This window comes from Trachymyrmex septentrionalis, unplaced genomic scaffold (assembly GCF_001594115.1).
Source record: "Trachymyrmex septentrionalis isolate Tsep2-gDNA-1 unplaced genomic scaffold, Tsep1.0 scaffold143, whole genome shotgun sequence".
NCBI classification, from domain to species: Eukaryota; Metazoa; Arthropoda; class Insecta; order Hymenoptera; family Formicidae; genus Trachymyrmex; species Trachymyrmex septentrionalis.
Window position 1 is genome coordinate 21,831 of NW_017304576.1, and position 14,147 is coordinate 35,977.

Here is a 14,147-nt window from a genome sequence, read left to right on the forward strand (position 1 = left end):
TCCTTATACATAGTATAAGGTATACTAGGTATACATAGCCTTGAATCTGTTTTCGCAAATTCTCGTAACGAGCAAGCACAGCGTAATGTCTCCCTCATCAAACATATAAGATATTTCCTTCCAATCGACTTAAATTTTAATCGAGTTGCTCTACATACATATCCATGAGCCGTACAAATAAATAGCATGAGCTCGTCCATACCCTGCAGCGGGTTTTGAGAAGCTCTACTTGAATCAACGCAAAACAAGCACTCAAGCGTGGTCCACGTTGAAAAAGTTATCATACTATCGATCGACCTTCTGCGTGTCACGAGATACTCGAAGAAGTATGAACCTTGTATTTTCGAACACGGCACGGCACGGCAGAATTGCTAAAGTAACGCGAACATCATTATCTATGCATATTATGGTGCAGGGTAGCAGTAATCTGAGAAGGCAATCGTTCCGCCGGGATGTGTATAAGTCTGCAAAATAAGGACTACGGCGAAAGAAGGATACAACTTCTCATAGTAACTTCATACAGTAATATTTAAAAGAAATAAAATATTTTTGCGTCGTATAAAGATATTATCAATTATGTATCTTGTATGGGAGTCAATAATTAGGGAAACAAATATATTTAACTTTTATTGAGTTTTACGGATCTGAATTAAACAATAATGCTAGATTTATAATGCGATTTATAATTATTTTGTTTAAGCTCGAGGCAAAGTAACGCTTAGGTGAATTTAAAAAATTGTTCTTTAATTGAAAAACGGTACTTTAAATATATATTCGTATAAGGCACATATTTTTTAAACTAAACAAATATAATATGGCAGAATCCAACAAAAGATGATTTGTAGAAAAGTAAGTTAAAAAATAAGTTAGTATTATAAATCGTTTTCTTTCAAGGCTTTGTTATCGAGAAAATTAAGTTTGAAAATCGCGTTGAATACGCGATACACTTAATAAAGATACAATTTGTGAAAAGACAATAAATGTCATGTTTACATAATGTTTACACAACTTGACAAGTGGCAGGATTAAAGAAAATGTAATAAATAATTAAAAAAACGTTGTTCCTGCTGTCATAAGCAAAGTTGTGCTCGTCAAATGACGTACGTATGGTATAAAGGTACATATAGACTCTGATCATAGATTTTACAGTATCTTTCTACAAATTGTATCTTCATTAAGTGCACGTATGCTCTACACGATTTAATTTTCTCAAATCAAAGCCACGGACAAAAAATTTATTCTACTTTTAATTTATTTTTGTACAAGAAATAATTGCCCTCCTCTTATCCAGTTGTATCATAGTTTGTTTTCATCCTGTACAGTAAAATTATTTCGTTTGTTGGAAAACAAGGCAAAGTTCGAAACCGAATAATTCAGATATCAGAGGTTCACTAATTCTCTTCTTTACCAATATTTATTAGTTCTGATAATAGAAGCTGACGTTCAGAAAACTGGAGTTGAGCACGTCGAGCTCTTGTTATCCGAATTATGGCGCCACTAGACTTAACTATCAGTTTGAATATTAGGATCTAATAATTTAAGCATAAATTTGATCGCACAAATAAAGATGCAGGTAGGAGTTCTACTATATTTGAAAAAGATGCAAAGTTTGATAACTTTTCTATCACAAATACTTTTCCTGTCGATAACTTTTCTGTCACTAATGCTTCTGCCGCCAATTTTTCTTTTGCAGATACTTGTGTTTCTCAGGAGAAACGTCAGCAAAAGAAGCTATCGGACTGTCTGTTACCGAGCGCATTTGTAAACAGTATCAAAACTAAAATTGTTAGCGAAGAAAAATTTTTATAAAGCCCTTTATCTTGTAAAGAAAAGAAATACGTACAGTAAGTGCAAAAAATATTCGTAAAGAAGGGATTTTTATTTAAAAAATCTTATTTGTAAAAAACAAACATTAATTATTTAATTATAATAACAATTTATTAATAATGCAAATATATATATTAAAAAGTTTCTCTCTCAAAAATAATGTTCATGATTTTTAGAACCTAAATTTATCGATTAGATATAAATACTTTTTCTGCGTCCAAATAATATAATTTTTTATTTTTGTTTATTTTATTAAGATAATATATTTCTTAATTATTACATCTTTGTAAGTAAAATTATTATGATAAATATGTAATCTATTTTATTCTTTGTTAATAAATTGGTAATTAATGGTTATTTTTTTAGAAATAAGATTTTTTTTTTGTGAAAAGTATTCCTCCTGTATGGATATTTTTTACACTGATTGTAGATAGAAAAAAGTTTGTTGTTTTAAATTACCATTTTTATTTTTGCTGAAATTATGAACTTGGAATAAATTCCGCGCTAACGGGTGAAATACATTTGTGATATTAGCATCGTATCCTTGTGCAATCCTCTTCACTGGAGCTTCCGCAATAACCGGCTGTTACTAGTTCGCCCTCTGGCTCGTAAGACGCGTTTGATAGCATGATGAAGATTACTTCGGCGTTAATGTGCACAAATTACGGCACGGGGATTAATAGAGAGGTGGTGGCTGAAACGGCTCGATGTTAATGCGATGCCCGTAAACGTATTTATCAACGCATCAACAAGATTAAGGTAACCTCTTGAATAATAGATTAAGAGTCTACTTTAAAGTATGGATAAAACGGAGCGATGTTGGAGAATCAAGTTAATTATTATGCCGCGAACACCGTATTGTTCATTGCGAGATTATTCCGTTAGCTCGAACAATTTTACCTTTTGATTTATAAAGTAAATGTCCATAAGTTTCCGATCGCAAGATTATTGTGTCGCTGTTTTATTAAAAATAAAAGACTTATTAAAGGAGATAAAGGAACGGCACGAGTCCGCCATTACAACTACACGCCAACGAGTCTGTGTTGATGAAAAATTTGCTTTCCTCTTACGCCGTGATATACCGAAAAATTTTACAAATTGTTTGTAATTCGATCAGATGAATAAATGAAGCTTTCATGCACGTTATTGTCAGAGATCATATTTTGATCTGCACCTACCAGCTTGAATATCAGTAACGAATATCGAGTATCCCTACCTCACGTACATAATTGATTTAAATCTGAAAAATATTTAACAAAATCATGAAGAACTTATTAACAGTGTTGCATTTAGCGATGTTTCACATCTCAAAGCATAACCAAAAATATAAATATTTTATAGATTATTTTATTATTATATCTGACAAGGAAAACTTCGCGAGGTGCCAAATTCTGATTTTAATGAAACTTTGTGTACTTATAGCTTACATAAAAAGATGAATTTAAAAAATATCATTTTTGCTACTGTGAATCAACGCGGGAGGAGGTGCGTCATTATTGTAATGTAAAATATTATTAAGTGATATAAAATAATATAAAGTCTAATGTAAAATATATTAGGATGTAATCATTTTATATTTTAAATTACAATAATTACGCACTCCCTCCCTCGTTGACTCTCAGTAGCCTAGAATTAGTTGTCATTGTTATTTAAGGCTGTGTTCCAGAATTTACTACTAGTACTGAAAATCTATAGTTTACGTTGCGTGCACTATAGATTTTCAGTACTGGTAGTAAATTTTGGAACACAGCCTAAGATATTTTAAAGTCCCAGGTATACATATTTATTCATTTTTTCATCTCTTTATGTAAGCTATAAGTAACACAAAATTTTATTAAAATCAGAATTTGACACCTCGAGAAGTTCCTTTGTCAGTATCTATATTTGAGAACAATTCTCTTATCGAGATTTAAAAGTTTTTAATTTCTTGTTTGCCTTAATTTTTTTATAAAATGACACTTTGTAGCACTTATGCTCGTGATAAGGAAGTAGCGTTACGAATTACATTAACTTTTTTATACATACACAGAAAGAACATTTTTGCTGAAATATCTAAAAATGTAGCTAGATAGAAATCTGAAAATAATTTGTTAGACTGTCATAATAATTACTTAGAAACTCAAGCACGATACGTAATGTAGAAAAGAATTTTAACATCCTAGTAACACGGTTGAACATCTTACGTAATTATTTTAATGGTTCAAACAAAATTAGTTTTAAATCTGAATCTAGTTAAATTTCTAGATACTTCAGCAAAATCGTTTCTTTCATGTACTAATAAAATCTCTAATAAATGTTGATACAAAAGTTGGTGTGTATCCATTTATATTCATTTAAAAGTTATTTACCTAAAACTATAGCAAAATATGATCATTGCGCTACATAAGCTATTATAAACTAAATTATTTGTTGTTTTGTGTTTTGCAGTTAATTTTAAGACATATTTATAATCAAAATATTAACTGATATTATCTGATATTTGTTTTTTGTCTAATACTTTCAATTGATATAAATACATTTCTAATTTTCTCAGAAAAGAAAACAGAGAAGCTTAAGTAAGTTGAAATCGGTTCAATGATCCAATAAATTTGATGCGTAATAATGAGCGTAGACGTATCTGTAACGATTTCACGAGTTATCAATTCTATTACCATATAAACAGTAATTTTTTATGTTAATGAATTAATTTTTTTAGAAATTTTAAAGCTTGGAATGTTTCTTTGTCTCTGATTTTTAATAAGAAAAATGTTGAATATAAAAAATTATAATTTTTTATTTTTTTTCTGAAGAAAAGTATAGGCAAAATATACAATAGTATTATTATTAATCCTTTCGCTACGGTCGACTATAGTCAAAAAATTCCGCATATTTATTTTGGACTTGCAAATTACAGCTCTGTCTATATTTTGTTTATATTCGGATTCTACGTTTATGCCAATGTTAATATTGCTCATTTTATTTCGATACGTTTTCTTAACGCTATCCGAATGCTAAAAGACTATTCGCGCGTGTACACTTTTATTGCGGCGGGAATATTTCAGCGGAAAAGAGACCGCCATAGCGAAAAGATGAAAAACGAAATTTGTAGTTGTAAGAGTGGAATATTCATTTAATAATCTTAGTACATAGCTGTTTTTTTATTCAAAAATCTAAAAAATTTTCTTGATGTATTCTTTATGTAAATTCTGTCAAAGTTCAAACTGATGGAAGTTCCTGAAATTATAAGCTTATAGTCATAGTGAAGAAAACAAAAATATTTTATGTGGCAACAAAAAGTTCATTCAGAATAAGAAAATAAAGTTATACCTTGCATAATTAAAAATGAAAAAATAAACAAAAATTCAAAGAGAGATTAAACCCTCTAACCTCCCCCTCTCTGAATACGTCTATGATGGTAGAATTTGTCTTGTTCCGCGGATAAAATTAATCGCCGGCACGAGTGATTGAAACGACGAATCTAATTGGAGCTTTGAAACATTAAACGCCACCTGACTACGCTCACAATTAGTCATCGGGATGATCGTGATGATTTATGGGACGCGCGATCTCCGTGAATCAGAGCGCGTCGTTTTAATCAGTCCCCGAGATCTTCGATTCGGGCGCTAGCCGTCGTCGTTTACCTAGCTTCTCGTATCGCATCGATCCACGCTTTGCAGTTCGTCTCTGTGGCCGCTTTTAGCTCGTATTGCCGTTGGTTCTCCCTCCTGTACGATATCGCGAAACAGTGCTGCAACAGAGGAACGATAAAAAATTGAGTTATCTCCAATGCACGCGGCAATAAACGACGACAACAATGCGATGAGCAACAAAAAGCGCGAGCCCTTCGATTTGCGCATTGTGCACATATGAAAAATGCCGTGCGCACACAAATCGACGGCGTTTCAAAGCGTCGAGTGGCAAATGAGAATATCTCCCTACGCGTTCCTCCGCCTCCGGCCAGATTCAATTTATACGCGTACCTCTCTCTCTCTCTCTCTCTCTCTCTCTCGCTATTTATGTGTACCGTACAAATCCGGAAACCCGCCCGCTCACGGATTTCATTAAACTGCCTCGTAAATATCCGTATAATACAAAAAGCCTAGAAACCGTCTCTATTCTTTACGGCATTTGTTCCCTGGCTTTATCCGGAGGATTTTATTCGCATGATAGCTTTTACGTAGGCATTAACTATGCAAACCCTTATCACGATTTCATTTACCATAGCTGCATGGCGATTGCAGACTTGTGTAAATCAGAATTGCACATGACCAATGCAAACAGTCGTATCTCGCGCGGTTGTACACGGCAGTTTTTTACGCGCGTACCTGCTGATCATGCAAATCCGAGGTCAACGAATTATTTTATACCGCCGGGTATTAACGAACACGAATAACAAAACTCTCATATGTTTTTTTTCCTTCTTTTTTCACTTTGTGTAAAAAATTAATATTACAAGTACAAAAAAAAAATATGCCCCTCGCGTTGCATTAAACGGTGTCTACAACGCACTTCATCCGAGGAGACGTCCTCAGAACGTAGAATATTTTTAAGATATTCCTTGGAAATCTGTGCTACACAGGAAGAAGTATAAGCCTTAAGCTGTAAGAAATTGATCAATCGAATGTGAAGAGAATAATCGGCTATGATGAGAATAATCGACTATGATTGATCAATTTCTTACAATTTAAGGCTCACCACTTTTATATTGTAGACACCGCTTTACTATTTAAAAAGTGTATACGCTTTACTAGTGCAGCATTCTAAGGTAAAGTTCCCGGGTGCGTTTGTGCGCGATGATATTCCACAAAGCAAACATGCGGAGGTGGGAGGATCTTTTCAGAGGGGACTCTGCTTTAGTTTTCAAAGAAAATTCCCAGATCGTTTTTATTTTATCTATTCACCAAGCGCGTTTAGTAGCGCATTTCTGCGCGAGGATCTTTTTATTTTGCCGCAAGCACTTGCACTTTAAAGAACAAGTCATAGGATATATTTCCTACCATCCTTTCGCGCGAGATAGATACTGCATACCTAGTTCGATCACGCGTGCAATATGTCGCCCTCCCGATAAGGGCAAAACAGCACAATATTTTATTTCAGACTTTACACAAAAAGAACGATTTTGCTAAAGTATTCAGAAATTTAGCTAAATGTAAATCTAAAAATAATTTTGTTGGAATCATCAAATAACTGTTTAGGACGCTCAAAATAGTTGCTAGAATATCAAAACTTTTTGCAGCACTGCTCATCATAATATATGCTAGAGTTTCCTACATAATTATTCCCATATAATTATTTTGACGGCCCAAAACCTACAAAAAATTATTTTCAGATCTATATTTACCTAAATTTTTAGATATTTTTATAAAATCGTTCTTGCAAAAATTAGATTTTAAAAGATAAACAAAGTCTGTCTCTAAAGATGAAAGAGTTAACGCGCAATGTAAGCGAATTAAGTAAACCGAAAAACCGTGATTACATGAGTGCAGTTGCCGCCCCTTTCGTGCATTATGTATGATTACTAAGCAGAAAAATGACAAGGTCTGTTGAGTTGAAACGGGTGTATATTTAATTACGCTAAATGACACTGGTTTTACCTCGTTTTAAAAAAAAGAATTTACTTTTTCTCTTTTCTAATATGACTCTTTTCTAAACAAAAAAAAAGAAAAAATTTTATTTTTTTCTTGATTTGTGAAAATAGCTTGCAGCAAATTGTATTTCATACAAAATGAATTACAAGATGGATGCTGATATGTAGATGACATTAAAATTAAAGCGTGCTCGTTTTGCCGCCATTCTCGCAGCGCAGCGCAGAATGCATCAGTTCATTTTTATCCGTGGCTTACATCGATTCTCATAGCTTATAACGCGTATTGTACACCGATGCATTAATTAATTAAAATCTGAGGTGACGACGTAAAATAGAATCGTTAATTATACTCGGAATGCATTAAAATACAGTAATGGGTCGATGGAGTTTCTCCGGGAAACCGGATTATGCTCTCTCATACCGATAATTTGCACAAATTGAATATTTGCGACACCTACATGAGCTTGCTGTGCACAAGCTCGCGAGAAATTGCTAATTTTATTTTATCGGTTTATTCAGTGTTGTAAAATAGGATAATTAAAAAAATGCCTTGACAGTACACGTGTCAGTTTATCAAATCAGAACTTAAAACATCTTTAAAATGTCTTTAAAATTTTGACATGCTTTAAGGTTTTGATAATGTTATCCGAGCATTATCAAAATTTGGGTCAAAGTTATTTCGATTTTAAGTCAAAGTTAGTCTTTTTTTAAGGCCTTGAAGAATCGTATAAAGCAATAATAATAAAGAAGGTTTTTTTTTTAATTTGAGATAGCATATTATGTACATTGTACATATACTCTTAATCATGTATCTTAACTGCGTAGTACTTCTAAAAATTCGAGGTATTAATTTCTCCGGTAGGAAAAGGTATTTTTCCGGTATATTAACACGAGGTATGAAATACACAAAATAATAATAAATACAAAGGTTTGATTGGAGATATCGCTGTTATGAACTCGTAGTATTTTTCTTTTGAAGGTGAAGGCTTCTCATACCTACTTCATGTATTCTCGACATACAAATGTATCATTTTGACTATTTCTTAAACCAGTGCTAAGATTTACTTGCACATTTCGACTGATTTTCAGCTTGGTTCCCGTCCCTTACTTCACCAACCTGTGCGCAGCTTAAATGCCGACGCGTCGGATGCATACTGTGTGTTACATTATGCTCCTTGCACAATGCGAAACAACAGCGATAGAGATAAAAACAACATAGGAATAATTTATTAGAAAACGTGCATTATATACGATTTTTGATAGATTATTTCTATCGCTATCACTAAGGTTTGGATTTAAAGATTTCAAAGTGAAATGAGAGGAAAAAGAGTTAGGGTATCTCGAATATTTACGAAGTATATATGCTCTTCATATAAATACTATATATAATATCTTCCAAATCATTTAGTACATTTGTGTCGTATAACGCATCTCCTCACAATGAATAATTTCTGATTTCGAGATACAACTTTTGCTCTTATGTTTGATAATACTTGTATTTCTTGTAATTTATGTAAGGTTTTATTTCAATGTACGCCAGTTTTTGGCAATACAGGTTAAGAATATATCTGTGTACATATATAAAAATTAAATGCCTAAATAAATTAACAGAGCACTCGTCGCATCGTTTTAAATTTTCGTTAATCCGTTTCATTTTTCAGCGAACGTATGGAGGTATATTTTATTTTATGGAATCCTCTCTCATATAATGAAGGATATTTACGTCAACGTCAACCAATCTATCAAGATATGCGCTTCAAATTAATTTGGATCGTGCCACATTAGCTTTCTATGGGATCATTATGGATATAATTGGTATGTGCATGCGTTTGAGCGCTCAAGAGATAAGGCTAATTAAAGCACATCGTTATTACTTTAACTTCGTTAACATGATTTTTTGCACTATATTCTTCGGACATTACAACCAATGCGGACATTTTGTCCGCATTGGTTGAAACGTTCTATTGTAGTCGGCGACAAAAGGCTCGTGCGATACATTGTCGGACATGCGCGCGTTTATGTACACGGGACATGAGCAACGGGCCAATTGTAAGTAGAATCAAGTAATAACAATGACTATCCGAGTGAATATTCATGACCCATATTGCTGAGAAGGCTAGTCCGAACCGACTAAGTGCTTTCTATGATTACTTTGAAATTCGAGTCAGCGTCGGTCACGGAACAGTCGGAGTACAGTTTCAATTATGGAAACGCCATTAGTTAGTACTCTATCGATTTTCGATGTCTAAAGATATCAGTCATTTAGATAATCCATTATTCGAGACTGGGAATATTTTATCAATTCCCCTGTGCGGAAAATAAATGAATTAAAAGTTACTTTCTCGCCATTATTCCTAATGTGATGTTTTTTCGTAATAAAAGCAGATGTTCTGATCAGAAATCTGCTTTTTCTAATATTTTTTTAATACTCAAGATAGAGTAAACTTATTACATGTAGACTAATATGCGATGGATATTTTACTAGCTACCGTATTACTATTCGGTATCATATTTCGTAAGAAAACAGGAATGAAAATTTATATGGACACATTATGGACATTATATGATTATTACCATTTTCAAATCTAATTGGAAATATTTTCCGGATAAGACATGGCAAAGATGTATTTCATATCTGGAATAGAGGTAAAGGATTAAATTTGATGCATCAATTCGTAGCTTTTCGCGTTAAATCTGAATTCAGTATGCTATTCCTTTGACGCAGAAAGAAGAAAAGAGATAGCAAAATACATCTCGCTGCCTTACGTCAAAAGTGACGTAATTCGTGAAATGACGTAAAGAATGTGAGTGATTAAAAAAAATTCAGTTTCCCAAAAGAAAGGAAAAAAATTATATAGTTTTTAATTTGAATTAATTATTATTTAACTTAAACTTGTAGATAATTATTGATTAACCTTGAAGCGGGCGGGAATCTATTTTTAAAACCTTACACTGTTCCCTAAGTAACATTATAATTCATTAATGTTCATTAATATAATATAATATCTTATAGAACTGTGTATGTGAGAACACAACCTCACATATTTTAAAATCAGAAGAAATCAATACCTTAAACGATCTAACTGGATCTTAAATACTGTATGATTCTGCATGAATTTATATACAACGTATGTATATAGTCCTTTAAAATGCGCGCTGAAATGATTTTTTTGGTCTTAAAACGCAAACTCTATTTAATTTCCGCAGTAATTCATTACTTTATTACATTCTTTGTTTTGAAATATGACTATATTTCAGCTTTATTATTATCAGTAAAATATATTCTTAATATAATCAAATATGCCATTTTTGTCTCACAATCTTTAAAAAACTATCCTTTCTAAATTGAGACGATTTTGACAACTTTTTTAACTATTTTTTTTGAGTTGTGACAATATTCAATAAAGTTAATTCACTTTCGATGATTAATAGGGTAATATTTGTCTAACTAATTCACGATAGTAACTAAATATCACGTTTTTTTTTAGTTATGTCACTTTTAAAATAAAGAAACGGTATCTTATTTTTAGATTTCCGTCTGCTTTTTCTCATATTGCGATAGTGCTTTCATAGAGCACATTCTAAGTGCAACATTTCTTTTTACACTTTTATATTTATGGTTACATAAATATATCCCTCTAGAATTTCGTTGTAATGTATGAGACACTGCAATGCAGACACCATGCAATAAACAAACCGCGCAAGATTTCTTGTACACATTGCAGTGCATAAATTTTTCAGATTGCAAAATGTATAAAAAAAATTAAATACTTGAGTTAAATATTTTAATTGTAATTTGAAATATTAAGGATAACTAATAGGAAGATCGTTATTATTATAGAACATAAATTTATAAAGCTATATATGTAAAAAACATTCAGCGTTGACTTTCATGCTACTATTATTATTGATTTAATCATAAAACCTGTTTTTTTTTTGTAATAAATTATACTTTAGCTTTTATATAAATTAACTCTCACTGTGTAAACAGGGATCATTTGTGTTCGCGCTCGATTTTAAATATTCGCTCTCAACAAGAAAATGAACCTCCCCTGCCGGGCTTTCAGAAGCACTTTACTATAACCCCACAATTTTTTTTAGGATCAGAACGGTGCGTTCGTACTCCCTTATTTTCAAAATATTTATAATTAAAAAAATCGCCTAGACACAAATGATTTCCGTTTATACAATGAGGATTAAATATATTGCTTTAATAAATAAATATATAATAATATATTTATATATTTTTTTAAATTCTTTTTGAGTTTATTTCGAACGGACGATACTAATTAATAAAGAACTCTAAGAACCAAATAAGAAAAGGTGAAATCTTTTCATTTAAATTAATCACCTGCCTAGGTACATGTTAATAGGATTTTCTAAAATTAAGTACAATTAATGTTAATCTTTTCCATCTCGTGTAGTTAATAATAATATAATTATGCAGTTTATTCTGACTTTTTATGTATTTTTATAATTATTAAAGGTTTATTGTAAAATATTTTACACTCCTTGTGTGCGTGCGTGCGTGTATGTGTGTGCATATTTGTAGTTATGAAGATTATATTACATATGAGGAATTATCAGGTGTAATTCGATATTTTTATATATATACAATTTATAACCAAATTAATAAATAAAATAGGCTCACTAGATTAAATCTATCACGATAAATAATACCGATATAAGTCAACACAGGATGTTTGACTGTTAATTACAATACCATTTATTAAGAAAGTGAATATACGTATACGTTTCAATCCTTGATTCGGGTCCTCTTCAGTACAATTAATAACGCAAAATGTTGAAAACACACAAAACAAAATTAATGACGCAAAATATTCGGAAAGAACGTATTAAGAGAGATTGCTTTAATACATGAGTTAATGATCAATCTATTGGATGTCTTAAATTTGGTAATTAAATTGTCTGATTTGATAAAGTCAAACAAGTTGTGCAAACTATTAATAATCATATTATTAATGAATTGTTCGATTTAATAACAAAAAGAAGAACGAGACTTCTCAGAGAGTTAAAAAAATAAGGTATAATTGATATGAATATAAATATAATATTATTTGTAAAAATACAAATTCAAGCCAGTTTTATTTTGTAATCCTTACCTATTTATTATTTTCATTTATAAATTCGATTCTTTCAAAGAAGATATGATAAATCTACAGGTACAGCCGATTACTTAAATCGTACTTTTTGCAATATATTAGAAAGAAAAGATTACAACAAATTAATTCGTTAATAAAATGTTAAACATGTAACTATACATAAACACCAAGCTGCAATTTTCAATATTTATTTGCATTCAAATCAGTAACATATGAAAATTAATATTAAATATTGCTTAAGTGGTACGCATTTGGCAATTCTCCCTTATATTAACAAATATTTATTTTATATTAAATTCTATTTCATTATTTATTTATGTATATTTGTGTATATACTTTTAACTTTTTATTTGTCTATATACAGGATGTCTGATAATTGTTCTGACGGAGTTCGTGGACATATAAAGAGTACTAAACTGAGACGGAAAGTCCTCTACCATTTTATAATTTTCGCAATAGTTAACAAGATGTTAATTGCTAAAATTTACTAAGAAAATTGCTTCAATAATTTTTTACTCAAATATTATCAACTTTACAGAAAAACTGTAAGAGATGAAAATTGTTTATTTTCTTTTCATAGAACTCTACAAATTTTTTCAGAATTTTTTCTCAACTTTTTAGTATTGCATTTTCTCATTTTTATCAACATGATAAAATCATAAATTTTTGTCTCTTACTCTTTTCTGTAAAGTTGATAGTATTTGAGAAGAAAATTATTGAAGACGATTTTTAGCAATTTTTAGCAATTAATATCTTGTTAACTATTGCGAAAATTGCAAAATAAACTTCCGTCTTAATTTAGTCTTCTCTACATATCCACAAACTCCGTCAGAACAATTATCGGACACCCTGTATAATCTATATTATACAATTTTAGAATTATATTGCGTACTGTATATTTTATAATAATAACGAAAATTGTACTAAGCCGAATGCTAAAAAGTTATTGCATTTTTTTCACTATATAAGAAGAACGTCGTAATCGGTCAATGTGACTTTTTGCCCGGGAGACTTCCTTTTCCTAGATCTCTAAAGAAACACAAGGATTTAACAATAATATGAAAGCTTTTTCTCTCTTCTTCTGAGAAAAAAAGTCTAAAAGTCTTCAAGCCTCTTGAGAACATGACAATAACGATAAAATCATATAAACGTATCGCGGTGTCCACGTATATTTGACGAGTTCTTTGCGCTATGATAAACTATAACATCAGAGAAGCTCATTTCGGTATTTTGTACAATTAAGAGCATACTCACTAGAATGAAACTTATTTTATACTGTTGCAAGTAACGAAATAATTACGGCTTTTGACTTAATTCTTACAGTCTTACATGGCATATCAGCAGTATTTGAAACCGTTTCTTTTAGACATTCCACACAGAGTTGTAAAAAGTTCAAAAGCTTGTACAAAAACACATGATTGCTCTAGGCATTAATCTCGATGTTGCAAAATTATTTAAATTAATAATTTAAAAAATATTATATAATAACTTAATTTTCTTTAATAATTTAAATTAAAAATATAATTAAATTATAGATTTCTAAATATTATTTCAAAATTTGTGTAAATATTAAGAAAAAAGAGGATGTTTTTTCTTTCTTTCACAAATATAATAACTTAAATTAATGATTC

General features: G+C 30.9%; 1 protein-coding gene across 1 annotated transcript in view; it reads right to left on the reverse strand.

The window, feature by feature from the left end:
- LOC108745661 (ras-specific guanine nucleotide-releasing factor 2-like) overlaps positions 1-14,147 on the reverse strand; it is a 94,778-nt gene that overhangs the window by 21,316 nt on the left and 59,315 nt on the right. Inside the window, exon 4 of the mRNA XM_018481958.1 lies at positions 5,448-5,554. Coding sequence (XP_018337460.1) covers positions 5,448-5,554 — 107 coding nt within the window. The remainder of the gene's footprint in view (positions 1-5,447; positions 5,555-14,147) is intronic.